The 17,229-nt window shown below is 45.4% G+C and overlaps 1 protein-coding gene across 1 annotated transcript in view; it reads left to right on the plus strand.

Annotated features, from left to right (window-relative positions):
• slc17a8 (solute carrier family 17 member 8) overlaps positions 1 to 17,229 on the plus strand; it is an 82,929-nt gene that overhangs the window by 36,217 nt on the left and 29,483 nt on the right. The window contains exons 4-5 of the mRNA XM_073059782.1: positions 7,169 to 7,283; positions 11,730 to 11,817. Of these exons, the coding sequence (XP_072915883.1) occupies positions 7,169 to 7,283; positions 11,730 to 11,817 (203 nt within the window). The remainder of the gene's footprint in view (positions 1 to 7,168; positions 7,284 to 11,729; positions 11,818 to 17,229) is intronic.

Here is a 17,229-nt window from a genome sequence, read left to right on the forward strand (position 1 = left end):
TGGCAGCCAACCAGAAAAGGATCCTTTTATTCCCACTTGTTGCCTCCTACCGATCAGCCAATGCTCTAACCATGCCAGTAGCATTCTTGTAATACCATGGGCTCTTGACTTGGTAAGCAGCCTCATGTGTGGCACTTTGTCAAAGGCCTTCTGAAAGTCCAAATATACAACATCCACTACATCCCCTTTATCTATCCAACTATCAGTCTCCTCAAAGAATTCCAACAGGTTCATCAGTCAAGATTTTCCCTCAAGGAAACCATGCTGACTTTGTCCTATCTTGTCCTGTGCCACCAAATACTCCATCACCTCATCCTTAACAATTGACTCCAACATCTTCTCAATCACCGAGATCAGGCTAACTGGTTTATAATTCCCTTTGTGTAAAATCAGAAAGCACTTGTCAAATCCCAAGTAATTCATGGCCAAAATATCTATTCCCAGATAATTGTGGACTTTGAAACTCAACTCATGGACTATGCGGAGCACATTTGATGGGTCAAATGGATTAATTCAGCTCCTATGTTTTACTCATATCCATGTACAAGTCTGCAGATGATACCACTGTAGTGAGTCCTATCTCACACAACGATGAGTCAGTGTCAAGAAAGGAGACAGAGAGTTTAATAACAGGGTGTCATGACAACAACCTTTTCCTCAATGTCTGGAAGACAAAAGAGCTGGTCACTGACTTCAGGAAGGGGGGTGGTGTGTGTGTGTGTGTGTGTGTGTGTGTGTGTGTGTGTGTGTGTGTGTGTGTGTGTGTGTGTGTGTGTGTGTGTGTGTGTGTGTGTGTGTGTGTGTGTGTGTGTGTGTATATGAGTGTGAGTGTGTACGGGGGTGTGTGAGGGGTGGGAAAGGATGGTGCACTTGATCCTGTCTACATCAACGGTGTTGAGGTTGAGAAGGTTGAGAGCTTCAAGTTCCTTGGAGTGAACATCACCAAGAGCTGATCCAACTGCATAGACACCGCGGCCAAGCAAGCTCACCAACACAAGGAGGTGAAAGAATTCCTCACGTCCCTGTCGAGCTTTACCAATCGATGCACCATAGAGACCACTCTGTGTGGATGCACCACGGCTTGGCACAGTGACGGCTCGATATGTGAGCACGGGAAACTGCAGAGAGTTGTGGACACAACTCAGCATGTCACAGGAATCAGCCTCCCCTCCATTACTCTCTCCACACTCCCGGCAGCCTCAGTAAAGTTAGCAGCATAATCAAAGACCCCAGCCACCTGGACATTCTCTCCTCTCCCTCCTCCCGTCGGGCAGAAGAAACAAAAGCCTGAAGTCACCTACCACCAGGCCCAGAAACAGCCTCTACCTCACTACAAGTCTATTGAATGGTCCCCTTGTATGAGAAGGTGGACACCTGACCTCACAGTCTATGATCTTGGACCTTATTATCTACCTGCACAGCACTTTCTGTGTAGCTGTTACACTTTATTCTGCACTCAGTTATTGTTTTCCCTTGTAATTGCCCTTCCCTTGGACAACATCGGTGGCGTGGAGAGGGGAGACTTGCAGTTTGGGCAACTGCCAGTCTTCCATACAACCCTGCCCAGGCCTCAGTCATCATCGAAAATCGATGGACAACTGAAGAGAAAAGTTTTCCCTTGTACCAACTTAGTGCACTGTGTAATGATCTGATCTGCATGAACAGTACACAAGGCAAGTTTTTCACTGTATCTTGTACATGTGGCAATAATAAACCTGTTTAAAGATTAGCTTTATTTCTCACATCTATGTCGAAAGATTGAAACATTCAGTGAAATGCATCACTGTGTCAATAACTAACCCAGTCCGAGATTGTGCTGGGGGGCAGCCTGCAAGTGTCACCACGTTTCTGGCGCCAACATAATATGACCACAACTAACTCTAACTCCATAAGACATAGGAATGGAATTACACACACACAGACACACACAAAGACACAGACATAAACATTCACACACACACACACACTCAGACACACACACCATAGTCTGTGGTAAGAGCATTTCACAGATTCACTATTCTTTGGCTAAAAAAAAATTCCTCCTTACCTCTGTTCTAAAGGGTTGGCCCTCCAATTCTGAGCTGTGCCCTCTAGTTCTGGATATCCTCATCATATCAAACATCCTCCCACATCCACTTTGTCTAGTCCTTTCAACATTCAATGAGATCTCCATGCATTCTTCTAAATTCCAGTGAGTACAGGCCCAAAGCTGCCAAACGCTCCTCGTGTGTCTCTGGGTTGTGGGAGGAAACCAGAGCGCTTGGAGGAGCAGTCACGGGGAGAAATACAAGCTCGTTACAGACAGCAGCGGGAATCGAACCCCCGTTGGCAATGTCGGGAACCGTAAAGTGTAACCACTACACTTCAGCAATATAGCAATAGCAATTCTAGTAGTCTTCCTCTTTAAAGCCCATCAGCCCTGTTGGGTCACAGGCTGCCAACAGCAGCTCCCCAGAGTCCTCTGTCCTGGGACAGTCTTCCATGTAGTTTCTGGGTGTAGCCCACCTTCCTGTCGCAGTGAGGAGGTTTCTGTAGCTCTTTTATAGGATGGAGTTGCTCGCCCCATGCCCAGCCCTCCTCCTGGACTGGCAGCAGTGCTGAACTGGCTCTGTCTACAGTTCACATTCTGTGTGGTATTTGGTTACTTTTTTATATCTTGCAAGATTCGTTCTTTTTTTGCGCACTGATTGTTTGAGGGTCTCTGCTGTGTGGGGGGTTGTAATGGGTTCCGTGGTGTTTCTGTGTTTTGTGGCTGCTGCTGGACGATGAGTCTCAAGGTTGTATATGGTATAAATAGGGTTGATAATAAATGCATGTTAAACTTTGAACATTTTGCAGCTGGGATTGGGGTTTGCCCATGGCAGAGGTCAATTCCAATAGCAATACCAGTGAACTGCACAGCGATGGTTTGTCAGGTTCATATACTGCACTTCAACTACTGCACAGAATCTTGCCATCTTCAGAAGTTTTCTGATGACTCTGCCATAGTTGGATGTATCAGCAAGGGAGATGAGGCTGAGTACAGGGCTATGGTGGGAAACTTTGTCACATGGTGCGAGCAGAATCATCTGCAGCTTAATGTGAAAAAGACTAAGGAGCTGGTGGTGGACCTGAGGAGGGCTAAGGCACCGGTGATCCCTGTTTCCATCCAAGGGGTCAGTGTGGACATGGTGGAGGATTACAAATACCTGGGGATACGAATTGACAATAAACTGGACTGGTCAAAGAACACTGACGCTGTCTACAAGAAGGGTCATAGAAACATAGAAACATAGAAAATAGGTGCAAGAGTAGGCCATTCGGCCCTTCAAGCCTGCACCGCTATTCAGTATGATCATGGCTGATCATCCAACTCAAAACCCTGTACCTGCTTTCTCTCCATACCCCCTGATCCTTTTAGCACAAGGGCCATATCTAACTTCCTCTTAAATATAGCCAATGAACCGGCCTCAACTGTTTCCTGTGGCAGAGAATTCCACAGATTCACCACTCTCTGTGTGAAGAAGTTTTTCCTCATCTTGGTCCTAAAAGGCTTCCCCTTTATCCTTAAACTGTGACCCCTTGTTCTGGACTTCCCCAACATCGGAAACAATCTTCCTGCATCTAGCCTGTCCAATCCCTTTAGAATTTTATACGTTTCAGTAAGATCCCCCCTCAATCTTCTAAATTCCAGTGAGTATAAGCCTAGTCAATCCAGTCTTTCTTCATATGAAAGTCCTGCCATCCCAGGAATCAATTTGGTGAACTTCCTTTGTACTCCCTCTATGGCAAGTATGTCTTTCCTCAGATTAGGGGACCAAAACTGCACACAATACTCTAGGTGCGGTCTCACCAAGGCCTTGTACAACTGCAGTAGAACCTCCCTGCTCCTGTACTCAAATCCTTTTGCTATGAATGCCAACATACCATTTGCCTTTTTCACCGCCTGCTGTACCTGCATGCCCACCTTCAATGACTGGTGTACAATGACACCCAGGTCTCGTTGTATCTCCCCTTTTCCTAATCAGCCACCGTTCAGATAATAATCTGTTTTCCTGTTCTTGCAACCAAAGTGGATAACCTCACATTTATCCACATTAAATTGCACCTGCCATGAATTTGCCCACTCACCTAACCTATCCAAGTCATCCTGAATCCTCTTAGCATCCTCCTCACAGTTAACACCGCCGCCCAGCTTCGTGTCATCCGCAAACTTGGAGATGCTGCATTTAATTCCCTCGTCTATATCATTAATATATATTGTAAACAACTGGGGTCCTAGCACTGAGCCTTGCGGTACCCCACTAGTCATTGACTGCCATTCTGAAAAGGTCCCGTTTACTCCCACTCTTTGCTTCCTGTCTGCCAACCAATTCTCTATCCACATCAATACCATACCCCCAATACTGTGTGCTTTAATTTTGCACACTAATCTCCTGTGTGGGACCTTGTCAAAAGCCTTTTGAAAATCTAAATATACCAAATCCACTGGCTCTCCCCTATCCACTCTGCTAGTTACATCTTCAAAAAATTCTATAAGATTCGTCAGACATGATTTTCCTTTCACAAATCCATGCTGACTTTGTCCGATGATTTCACCTCTTTCCAAATGTGCTGTTATCACATCTTTGATAACCAACTCTAGCATTTTCCCCACCACCGATGTCAGACCGAGGTCAGAGCCGTCTCTACTTCCTGAGGAGACGGAGGTCCTTTAACATCTGCCGGATGATGCTGAGGATGTTCTACGAGTCTGTGGTGGCCAGTGCTATCATGTTTGCTGTTGTGTGCTGGGACAGCAGGCTGAGGGTAGCAGACACCAACAGAATCAACAAACTCATTCATAAGGCCAGTGATGTTGTGGGTGTGGAACTGGACTCTCTGACGGTGGTGTCTGAAAAGTGGATGCTGTCCAAGTTGCATGCCATCTTGGACAATGACTCCCATCCACTCCATAATGTACTGGTTAGGCACAGGAGTACATTCAGCCAGAGACTCATTCCACCGAGATGTAACACTGAGCGTCATAGGAAGTCATTCCTATCTGTGGCCAACAAACTTTACAACTCCTCCCTCGGAGTGTCAGACACCCTGTGCCAATAGGCTGGTCATGGACTCATTTCCACTTGGCATGATTAACTTATTATTATTTAATTATTTATGGTTTTATATTGCTATATTTCTACACTATTCTTGGTTGGTGCGACTGTAATGAAACCCAGTTTCCCTCGGGATCAATAAAGTATGTCTGTCTGTCTGTCTGTCATATGATCACAGACCTAGTGTCCAGTGCTGATCCACCCAGCTGTGTGGAGTAAACTGTTCCCGACCCTCAGTGCCTGCCAGGAACTCAAAGTGCTTCTGTCCCCTGCTCCAAATATTCCTGCTGTGTAGTTTGTCTCTGGCTGGGATCTGACATCTTACAAACTGGGCAAATGCAAAAGAAAAAATAAATAATAATAATAAAGAAAGAAAGGATAATTGGCAAGAACTATGAGATGAAGAGTCCTTGAAAGTGAGTCCACTTTGGTCAACTGGAGGAATGGAGAAAGAGGACTGGGTTATTCACAGTGGCCATCACTTTTTCAAGGCAGAACCTCCCCCTTGAGATGTCCTTGCAAACATTGTCCATGTGTGTCTCTCCTCCTTCCCCAGCCCCTGTGATGTGGTGCCTATGAGACCGGTATAGATCTCAGCGTGTTGGTACACAAAGGATTGTTGTACAAGGACAAATTAACTCAATTGGACTTCACATTCACTAGATGTTTGAAGATGGAGGGGGGATCCAATTGTTAAATGTTGAAGATGAAAGATCGCAAGGTTTCAAGAACACAAAACATTGAACATTACAGCAAGTACAGGCTATTCAGTCCACAATGTTGTGCCGACCGTTTAACCTACTCTAAGGTCAATCTAATCATTCCCTCCCACATTGCCCTCCATTTTTCGATCATCCATGTTCCTATCTAAGAGGATTCTTGAATGCCCCTAATGCCCCTACGCCTACCACCCTTGGCAGTGCCTTTCCTGCACCCACCACTCTCTGTGTAAAAATCCTACCCCTGACCTTCTTCTTATGCTCCCTCCAAATCACCTTAAAAATATGCCCTCTTGTATTAGCCAACTCTGCCCTGGAATCTAGTGGTCCACTCTGATGTCTTATACACCTCTAGATATCTACGTTTCCTTCTTCCAAGTGAATATTGTGGTGTAGACAATGCATAAATGTCACTGTTGGGAATGCCACAATGTAGGTAACCATGTGAATGTCACACTAAAACCACAGTGAGATGTCACAGTGTAAGTAAACGTGTGAGTAAGACAACAGAGCAGAATTAGGCCATTTGGCCCATCGAGCCTGCTCTGCCATTTTATCATGGCTGATTTATTGTCCCTCGTATGATTAATAATTTAATGTCATATTGTAGGTCACCATGGAAATGTCACGGTGTAGGTAACCACCTGAATGTCACACTGTAAGTCACCATGGGAATGTTACATTGGAGGTCAATATGGGAACATCACACAGTTGGTCACTATGGGAAGATTGTGGTGTAGATCACAACAGGAGTGAATTAGTGAACAATGTTTTATGAAAGGCTACAGCTTTGTAAAACTCCAGCTCGGCCACACCTGGAGTATCGTGTACAATTTGGTTTGCCAGGATGCCACCTGGTTTGGAGGGTATGTGCTATTATGAGAGGTTGGACAAACTCGGGTTGCTTTTTCTGAAACGATGGAGGCTGAGGGGAGATCTGATAGAGGTTTATAATATTATGAGAGGTGTAGACAGGAGTATCTGTCTCCCAGGGTTGAAATATCTAATACCAGAGGGCATGTATTTATGGTGAGAGGGGGTAATGTCAAAGGAGATACGAGGGGCAAGATTTTTTACCCAGAGAGTGATGGGTGTCTGGAATGTGCTACCAGGGCTGGTGGTAGAGACAAATACATTAGAGACTTTAGATAGGCCCATGAATGAGAGGAAAATGGAAAGATGTCGACCTATTGGTGCCGCCTTTCATTGATTCTATTGTGTTTCTCATATTTACTGTAAATGCCAGCAAGTAAGTGAACCTCAGGGTTGTATATGATGAGATATATATATAGTTTCCACCACCGAAATAACTGAAAAGACCTTCTGTCCCCGATTCCCACTCTCCTAACACATTCTATGCTTTTCTCCTAGGGTGTTTGGAACTGCAATATTTTTGACCTCAACACTCAACATGCTCATCCCATCAGCAGCCCGGACCCACTTTGGCTGTGTTCTCTTTGTCAGGATCCTTCAAGGACTGGTTGAGGTAGGGTGTGAGGTCCGCTTTGTTGGTGGGGTAAACCCTTGTGGAAATCCGATGCACTGTCCGTGTGGCTCACTAAGGCCGACCCACCATTAAACAATGAACAGAGAGCTGCTGGCATCTGTGGAGGAGAAACCGGTTAACGTTTTGGGTCAGGGATGCAAGAGGGGCAGAGTGGAGGGGTGACAGTTCACAGTGCAAGACAGAAGACCCATTGTACATAGAGTCTGGGGTAAAATAGTGCTGATGAATGGTGACCCTTTGTGTGCTGCTCCCATGGGAATAATCAAATATTCCCGTTTTTGGGAATCCGCAGTTGAAATTCCCAGTCACAGGCATGGGTACTTCAGTAAGCACCATTCTTTTAAGACTACACTATTTTTTGCTCTCTTTTTGCATAACTTATTCAATTGACTTTATATATATCGTTTTTTCATTCATTTGTTTTGTTTTGTTCATATGGTGTGGGTGATCACGGTCTTTCCATCACCATGATTGTTCTTGGTAAATTTTTCTCCAGAAGTGGTTTGCCATTGCCTTCTTCTGGGCAGTGTCTTTACAAGATGGGTGACCCCAGCCATTATCAATACTCTTCAGAGATTGTCTGCCTGAGGTCAGTGGTCGTATAACCAGGACTTGTGATCTGTAGCTGCTGCTCATACAGCCATCCACCATCTGCTCCCCTGGCTTCACGTGACCCTGATCGGGGGATAATCAGGTGCTACACCTTGTCCAAGGGTGACCTGGAGGCTAGTGGAGGAAAGGAACGCCTTACACCTCCTTTGGTAGAGACGTATCTCCACCCCATCACCCAGTGCAATTTCTAATTTTTTATTACTGGGGGCAAAAGAACATACACCAGTATTATTAAACCTGATACTGATTCTGATTAAGGCAGGTCAGGTGGGAAGGAGGACATATACTAATAACACACAAAATGCTGGAGGAACTCTGCAGGCCAGGCAGCATCAACGGAAAAGGGTCAACAGTCAACGTTTCGGGCTGAGACCTTCACCAGGACTGGAAAGACGATGAGAAGGTGGGGAGGGGAGGAAGAAGTACAAGGTGGTAGGTGGTAGGTGAAACTGGGAGAGGGGGATGGGTGGATGAAAAAGCTTTGAAGTTGATTAGTGAAAGAGATACAGGGCTGGAGAAGGGGGAATCTGATAGGAGAAGATAGAAGACCATGAAAGAAAGGGAAGGGGGAGGAGCACCAGAGGGAGGTGATGGGCAGGTAAGGAGATAATGTGAGAGAGGGAAACAGGAACAGAAAATGGTGAAGGGTGGGGGGGAGGGGTTGCAATTACCGGAAGTTTGATAAATCTGGTTGGAGGCTACCCAGGTGGAATATAAGGTGTCCCATTAGGTTGGCATGCAAGGTGTTACTAATAGGGCGTTTTTGCCTAAAGAACTGATGCTGGCTAGATTTTTGTTGCTTCTTTTTACACCATTCTTTCTCAACTCTTGAGACTGTTGTGCATGAAAATTCCAGGAGATCAGGGTCTGAGATGCAGTCTGGCTTTGAAAATCACTCTATGGTCAAAGTCACTTAGATCACATTTCCTCCCCTTTCTGATATTTGGTCTGAAAAGCTGAAGCTTTTGGCCATGTCTGCATGCTTTTCTGTATAGAGTGGCTGGCTGATCAGATATTTACACGAATGAGCAGGTTTACAGGCGTACCTAATAAAGTGCCCACTGAGTGTAAGTCAGTGATGAAAAATCTAATTCTGCCAAATGAGTGAGAGAGCTTTGTTCTCGATGAAGGAAGGTGCAGTTAATCTCCTGATGTGCAGGTTTATGGAGCACTGGTTAACTAATTAAATTAGTCATATTCCATATCAAACTCATAGTTCAATCATTGAAAATTAAAAGGCAGTTTAGATTCTCTTTAAAGTGTCTGCAGTGTTAAGCAATGATAAAACTGATCCTATTCTTGCCAAAGGCACTAAAGGACTCTTGTCTGTTTGAGTGATATTCATTATCTTCTCTGCTCGGTTATCAGCAGTTACTGTAAAACCGGGGGTGAAACGATTCAGGCAATTGGACGTAATAAAGTAATAATCTTGGATAACTGAACATCGTCCGGCTTCTTCAGGGAAGTGTGCCTACAAAGTCAGGTACATCAGGAAGAGAATAAGGGATGACCTGGGTCCATTCCTGAAGTAGGGTACTGTAGGACCGCAGAGTTCGCCTAACTCCCCAGGGAGTGATCTGGCTTTAGCTGAGGCTATGGACAGTGTGCTTATAGAGGTTTGGGTTCCTGATCTTAGGAAAGATGTGTTGGCATTGGAGAGAGTCCAGAGGAAGTTCATGAGAATGATTCCTGGAGTGAAAGGGTTAACACATTAGGAGTGTTAGTAGCCGCTGGGTCTGTATTTGCTGGAGTTTAGAAGAATGAGTGGGGGGCGGGGGTAGGAAACTCATTCAAACCTAATGAATATTGAAGAGCCTAGACAGAGTGGATGTAGAGAGGATGTTTCCTATAGTGTGGGAATCTAAGACCCAAGGGTGTCCTCTGCACCCTTGAATTATATCTTTGAGAAACTCAAGGATGTCCATTTAGAACAGAGATGAGGAGGAATTTCTTTAGGTAGAGGGTGGTGAATCTGTGGAATTCATTGCCACAGATGGTTGTGCAGGCTGCCCACTCAATCTATGCCTTTTATCTTGCACACCTCTATCAAGTCATCTCTCATCGTCGTTCTCTCCAAAGAGAAAAGCCCCAGCCCACTCAACTTAACCTCATAAGACGTGCTCTCTAATCCAGGCAGCATCCTGGTAAATCTCCTCTGCATCCTCTCTAAAGCTTCCACATCCGCCCGATAATGAGGCAATCAGAACTGGGCACAATACACGAGTGTGGTCTAAGCAGGGTTTTATAGGGCTGCAATATTACCTCGTAGCTCTCGAACTCATTCCACAACCAATGAAGGCCAACACACCATATGCCTTCTTAATCACCTTATCAACTTGTGTGGCAACTTTGAGGGATCTATGGACATGGACCCCAAGATCCCTCTGTCGCTCCACACTGCTTTAATCCTACCAACAACTCTATATTCTGCCTTCAAGAATATCATTGCCAGAACTATTCTCAAAGCCCGGGATGTTATACCACGGCTTTGAATGCAGCAACTCACCATTTGTTGGAGGAACTCAGCTGCTCGAGAGGTGTCTGGAGTTGGGGGTGGGGGTGGAATTGTTCATGTTTTGGGTTAGAGCCCTGATCCTGGGTTTCAAATAAAAACTCGCCCAGTGCTGACGCAAGGTCTCGACCCCACACAGATTCTGCTCGACCCACCGTTCCTCCAGCAGATTTTGTGTGTTGCTCCAGATTCGGTCACTGGCAAAGTCAGAATCAGAACTGGGTACAATATCAGTATTTGTTGTTTTGTGCCAGTAGAGCATCGCTATGTGAGGCTCCATTGGTCAGGATCGACCATGGACGTTGCATCCTGGCTGTCTACAGGAGACACGAGCCAGGGCAGTGCGGAATGGAGAGCAGGCAACTGCCCGTGCAGCTGGCTCCCTCTCTGCACACCGACAAATCTGACCGATACAGACTGGCACCCGCAGTGTCGCAGGAGTTGCCAGCCAGTGTTGAACTGAATGTAGATCTGCCTCAGGGACTCCAGCTCCAGAATTCTCCTTGGAGTTTACTCCATCTAGCACAAGGCAGTGGGGGTTTGAGAGCAGAGCTTTCCTTTCCCATCTCCTAGATGAGCTGCCCACCATGGCTGATGAGCCCCATCTGTTTGAAGCAACAGGTTTTAATGCATCAGTAACCTATCTTTGTCCCTTCTCCCGTCAGTAGAAATGGTTCCACCGGGTTTCGTAGCTAAGCCACATGTGAAGACCAGGAGCTGGACTTGCACGCCATTGGGAGCATTTAATAGGTAGCGGGAGTTTGTCTCCACATCGCTTCGCCCCAGCAATGACAACCTTACATTACAATACAAAATGCTAAATCTATAAGTTACCATAAGAATTATACAACTAATATTAAATTGAATAAGGAGTGCAAAAAGACAGGAAGACAGTACAGTAGTGAGTTAGTGCTATGGATTCATTGCCCATTCAGAAACTGGATAGCAAAAAGGAAGAAGCTGTTGCTGAATCATTGAGGGTGTGCTTTCAGGTTCCTGTACCTCTCCTGTGACGGTAGGAATGAGAAGAGGGCACTTCCTGGGTGGGGGGGGGGGGGGTTGCTTGATGACGGATGCTGCCTTCTTGATGCATTGCCTTTGGGAAATATGATGCTGGGGAGCCTAGCCCCCATGATGGAGCTGGCTGAGTTTAGAACCCTCTGCAGCTTTTTTCTCTCGAGTCTGCTGACGTTTGTAACTTCTTTGCCAAGGGTACATTCGAGTCAGGGGTGGCGTGCAACTGCCCCGGTGTTGTTTGTTTTGATTGCATTGGATCTTAATGTTTGTTGCTGTTTTTACAGGGAGTCACCTACCCAGCATGCCATGGACTGTGGAGCATGTGGGCCCCGCCTTTGGAGAGAAGCCGGCTGGCCACCATCTCTTTCTGTGGTCAGTGTCTCCTTCGTTCGTTCCTCCCCGGGCAGTGATGGGCTTAGCAGCTGGACATCAGAGTCCAAAAACACAAGAGATTCTGCAGATGCTGGAAATCCAGAGCAACACACACAAAACGCTGGAGGAACTCAGCAGGTCAGGCAGCATCCATAGAGGGGAGTAAACAGTCCACATTTCAAAGTGAGACCCTTCATCAGGAATGGAAAGGAAAGGGGAAGAAGCTAGAATAAGGTGGTGGGAGGAGGGGGAGGAACATGATAGGGCAGACCAGGTAAGTGATAGGTGGAAAAGGTAGAAGGCAGGAACAGATGTAATCTGATCTATGAAGGAGAATAAATAATAAAGAATTTTGGGCTGAGACTCTTCAGCAGGACCAGAAAGGAAGGGGGAGGATGCTGGAATAAGAAGGTGAGAGGAGGGGAAGGAAGACAAGCTAGAAGGAATTTTCTAGCTTGTACTGCTTCCAGTATCTTCCCCCTTCCTTTCCAGTCCTGATAAAGGGTCTCATCCTGCATGGATGCTGCCTGACCTGCTGAGTTCCTCCAGCATTTTGCGTGCGTTGCTCTGGAAAACTCTTTCAGGTTTTGGACACTGTGGTGTTGGTTCCCAGTGTTGATCGAGGGGAAAGTGAACCAAGAGACTCTGAGAGTTTACTGCAGGTGGGAGTCTTGGTTCCAAAGTCAAGCTGCTCAGGTACTGGTTAATGCAGGAGGAGTGGAGGTGTGGTGTTGAGAAAGGTCACCGAGAAAAGGTCTTTCTTTATCCAATAATCCAGCCTTTTCCTTGCTCAATTTATTCCTTATTCTCCAGTTCTGATGAATTTCTAATTCACCACATTCCTTCCCCAGCTACACTTAGTGTCCACCTTACTATGAACCTCCTCTACCTGGTAAAGTGGTCACTGAGTGTACGTTCCTGCTCATCTGCTGCTAGACCCCATCCACGTCAAGTTTTGATGTGTTGTGGCTTCAGAGATGATCTTCTTCACACCGCTGTTGTAACACATGGTTACTTGAGTTACTGTTGCTTGAGCCTGTCTGATTATCCTTCTCTGACCTTCCTCATTAATAAGGTGTTTCCACCCACAGAACTGCCGCTCACTGGATGCTTTTTGTTTATCACACCATTCTCTGTAAACTTTAGAGACTATTGTGTGTGAAAATCCCAGGAGATTAGCAGTTTTCTGAGATACTCAAACCACCCTGTCTGGCACCAACAACCATTCCACTGTCAACCTCATTTCTTTCCCAACCTGATGTTTGGTCTAAACAATAACTGAACCTCTTGACCACATCTGCAGCTTTTATGTATTGAGTTGCTGCCACATGATTGGCTGATTAGACGAGCAGATGTACACATGCAAAGTGTGTGTTATATTTTATTTCCATATATGAGGGTGGGTGCCTGGACATGCTCTGATCAGTGGTGGTGAAGGCACATGTGCTAGAGGCATTTCCACCTACTGTGTCTCCTCCATCGGGAAGATGATGGAGAAAGACCCACACTGACATGGTTGGTGCTTTTTAAGCCAAACTGGAGCACAGGGACTCAGACAGTCTGCACTCCATGGCACAAAATCTCTGGGAAACAATTGCTGGGGCTACAAACCACCAGGAAATAACCGGCCAGATAACAATGGTGTTACAATGAACAATGCTGTTACAATGAACAATGCTGTTACAACGAACAATGCTGTTACAACGAACAATGGTGTTACAACGAACAATGCTGTTACAATGAACAATGCTGTTACAACGAACAATGCTGTTACAACGAACAATGCTGTTACAATGAACAATGGTGTTACAACGAACAATGGTGTTACAATGAACAATGCTGTTACAACGAACAATGCTGTTACAATGAACAATGCTGTTACAACGAAGTGCCAATCTGAAGAAAACACTGTAGCACCTCTACTTTATCAGAAGTTTGTGAAGGTTTGGCACGTCATCTAAAACTTTCATAAACTTCTATAGATGTGTAGTGGAGAGTATATTGACGGGTTGCATCATGGCCTGGTGTGGAAATATCCCTTGAATGGAAATGCCTACACAAAGTAGTGGATACAGCCCAGTGCATCACAAGGAAAGCCCTCCCCGCCATCAAGCACATTTACATGGAGCACTGCCACAAGAAAGCAGCATCCATCATCAGGAACCCCCACCATCCAGGCCATGCTCTCTTCTCACTGCTGCCATCAGGAAGGAGGTACAGGAGCCTCAGAACTCACACCAGGTTCAGGAGCAGTTATTACAACTCAATCATCAGGCTCCTGCAGTAAAATAGGTTAACTTCACTCACCCCAACACTGAACTGTTCCCACAACCCATGGACTCACTTTCAAGGGCTCTTCATCTCATGTTCTCAATATTTATTTATTTATTATTTCGCTTGTGTTTTGTTATTTCTTTGCACTTACTATGAATGCCCACAAAAATGAATCTCGTGGTTGTATAGGGTGAACTATGCATATGTTCTTAGATAACAAATTTACTTTGAACTTTGATGCTATCACCACAGCCAATTCTCTGCAGCAATTTCTGACAACAGAACATAGCGGCACTCTTCATTTCCACCCTTTTTTCGACTGGCAGACATGAGGTAAATGTTTGCCTGGTAAACGGTATCTGATGGTAGGGCTGCCTGTTGCTATGGAGACTTATTAATATTGCTCCAAAATGGAAGCTTTTAATACAACCATTGCACATCTAACAAAGGGTGAGTTCCAATTTAATCAGCAGTCAACAATGAGACTCCTATGATGTTACAGAGAGATGAAATTTAAAGGTTTAATGTTTTCTTTCACAATGCTGAGAGAACTTTGTCCTATCTGTTGTACACCTGAGTTGAAACAAATCCCTCCTGCGCCTGTTTCAAGTTCCTGGGTGTCAACATCTCTGAAGATCTCTCCTGGGCCCAACATATTGGTGCAAATACGAAGAAGACATGACAGCAGCTATATGTCATTGGGAGTTTGAGGAGACGTGCTATGTCGCCAAAGACTCTCGCAGATTTCTACAGATGTACCATGGAGAGAATTCTCACTGGTTGCATCACTGTCTGGTACGGAGGGGCCACTGCACAGGATCAGAAAAAGCTGCAGAAAGTTGTAAACTCAGCCAGCTCCAGCATGGGCACCACCCTCCCTAGCATCGCGGGCATCTTCAAAAGGTGATAGCTCAGGAAGGCGGCATCCATCATTAAGGACCCCCACATGACCCCTCTCATTGCCACCATGAAGGAGAAGGTACAGGATTCCACAAGACACTCAATGTTTTAGGAACAGCTTCTTCCCCTCCGCCATCAGGTTTCTGAACAGACAGGGAACCCATGAACACGACTGCATTATTCTTGTTTTCTTTTTGCATCACTTACTTAATTTTTATGTATATTTCTTCTTGTAATTTATAGTATATTTTATGTATTGCACTGTATTGCTGCCACAAAACAACAAATTTCACATCGTATGTCAGTGATGACTCTGTTACGATCTGGCTGACATGGAGGGATATGTGCTAATGGAGGGAATTGGTTTGAAGGTGAAGGTTCAGCCAAGACGTCAATGAATGATGGTACAGGACTGGAAGGCCTTGACCTTTGACCTTCTCTTAGGAGCCATTAGAAAAGGGTTTTTCTCTATGGAGCGAAGGAGATGGGGGTGGGGGGGGATTGACCTGATAGACATGTACAAATTGATGCATAGATTGAGTGGACAGCAGTGCCTTTTACCTAGGGCAGAAATGGGGGCATAATTATCAGTGTCCAATGGCTAATACAAGGGGGATTGATAAGAGGCATAATACAAGGGGGCACAATTTTAAGGTGAATGGAGGGAAGTATGGGGGGGGCTGCCCATGAAAGTTCTTTCTCAGAGTGGTGTGTGAATGTAATGCCCTGCCAGGGGTAGTGGTAGAGGTAGATACATTAGGGACATTTAAGAGACTCTTAGATGGCTACATGGATGAAAAAATGGAGGGCTGTTTACTATTATTTATGTATTTCATTTAGAGATACAGAATGGAACAGGCCCTTCCAGCCCAACAGGCAGACCACTCAGAAACCCAACACTTCACGCTGGCCTAATCCCAGGACAGTTTGTGATGACTCATTAAACTACTAGCCTGTACACTTTCGGACTGTGGGAGGAAACCGGAGCACCCGGAGGAAACGCATGTGGCCATGGGGAGAATGTACGAACTCCTTACAGACAGTACTGGAATTAAACTCCGAACTCTGGAACACCTCGACATGTAATGGTGTTGTGCTAACCTCTACGCTACCATGGTGGTCCCATGACTATGTGGAGGGAAGGGTTAGTTCGTTCATGGACTAAGTTAATAGGTCAGCACAATGGTGTGGGCAGAAGCACCTGTATTGTGCTGTAGTATTCTATTGTATGCTCCACGTGCAACTCCCCAACTCTCTCCGTGGAGCTCTGTAATTCTCTCTTTCATGACCTGTACTTACTCATTTTATCCCACCTCTTTGTTTTTAAACAACATTTACAGCCTTGTATTCTTCAAGTACCACTATACATCAATATTGTGAGACTGCACAGAAGGGGCAGTCTGCCCAGTCTCCACCCAGCTAACAAGGGTCACCTGTCACTCATTTCCAACTCATCACCTGCAGCCTATTTAAACCCAGCTCTCAGCCGCAGACCGTTGTTCACTCATTGAACCAGCCAGCCTCAACTAGTTACTCCTGGACTTTGGTTATCTTGTTGCTTGTTGGGTTAAGATTCTGTTCTTTCTTTTTTTGTGACCCCTCATGGCTTGTTCTTTTGCAGTTTATTAGTAAAATATCATTCACTGCTAAATCATCTCCACTGCTCTGCTTTTGGGGCAAGCCTCCTCTACGATTCTTGACAAATATTCCTTGTGATTTTTTTTGTATGCTAGGAGCACAATTATTGGTGATGTCATTAGTGAGGAGAAAGGACGTGTTTTCACTGGCAGGGATGTAGGGTATAACTTCTGTAGGGATCTGTGTATCCAGGGCTGGTTTCCTTAGCACAGACAGAGATAAAAGAAGATTTAGTGGAGATATTCCAGGAATAAAAGTGTTAGTGTATGAGGAGAATTTGATGACTCTGGGTTTGTACCCACTGGAGTTCAGAAGAATAAGGGGGGACCTCCTTGAAACCTATTGAATATTGAAAGGCCTGGATAGAGTGGGTGTGGAGAGAATGTTTCCTACGATATAGTGGGAGAGTCCTGGTACTGAGAACGCAGCTTCAGAATAGAGATGTCCATTTAGAACTGGGATGAGGAGGACATCCTAGACTCCCCCACTACAGGAAACATCCTTTCCACATCCACTCTATCTAGACCTTTCAGTATTTCTTTGTAATGTCCTGATGATGGGCCTTGGCCCGAAATGTCATCTGTGCTCTTTTTCCCTGCC

The sequence above is a fragment of the Hemitrygon akajei genome, chromosome 10, assembly GCF_048418815.1.
Source record: "Hemitrygon akajei chromosome 10, sHemAka1.3, whole genome shotgun sequence".
Lineage (NCBI taxonomy): Eukaryota > Metazoa > Chordata > Chondrichthyes > Myliobatiformes > Dasyatidae > Hemitrygon > Hemitrygon akajei.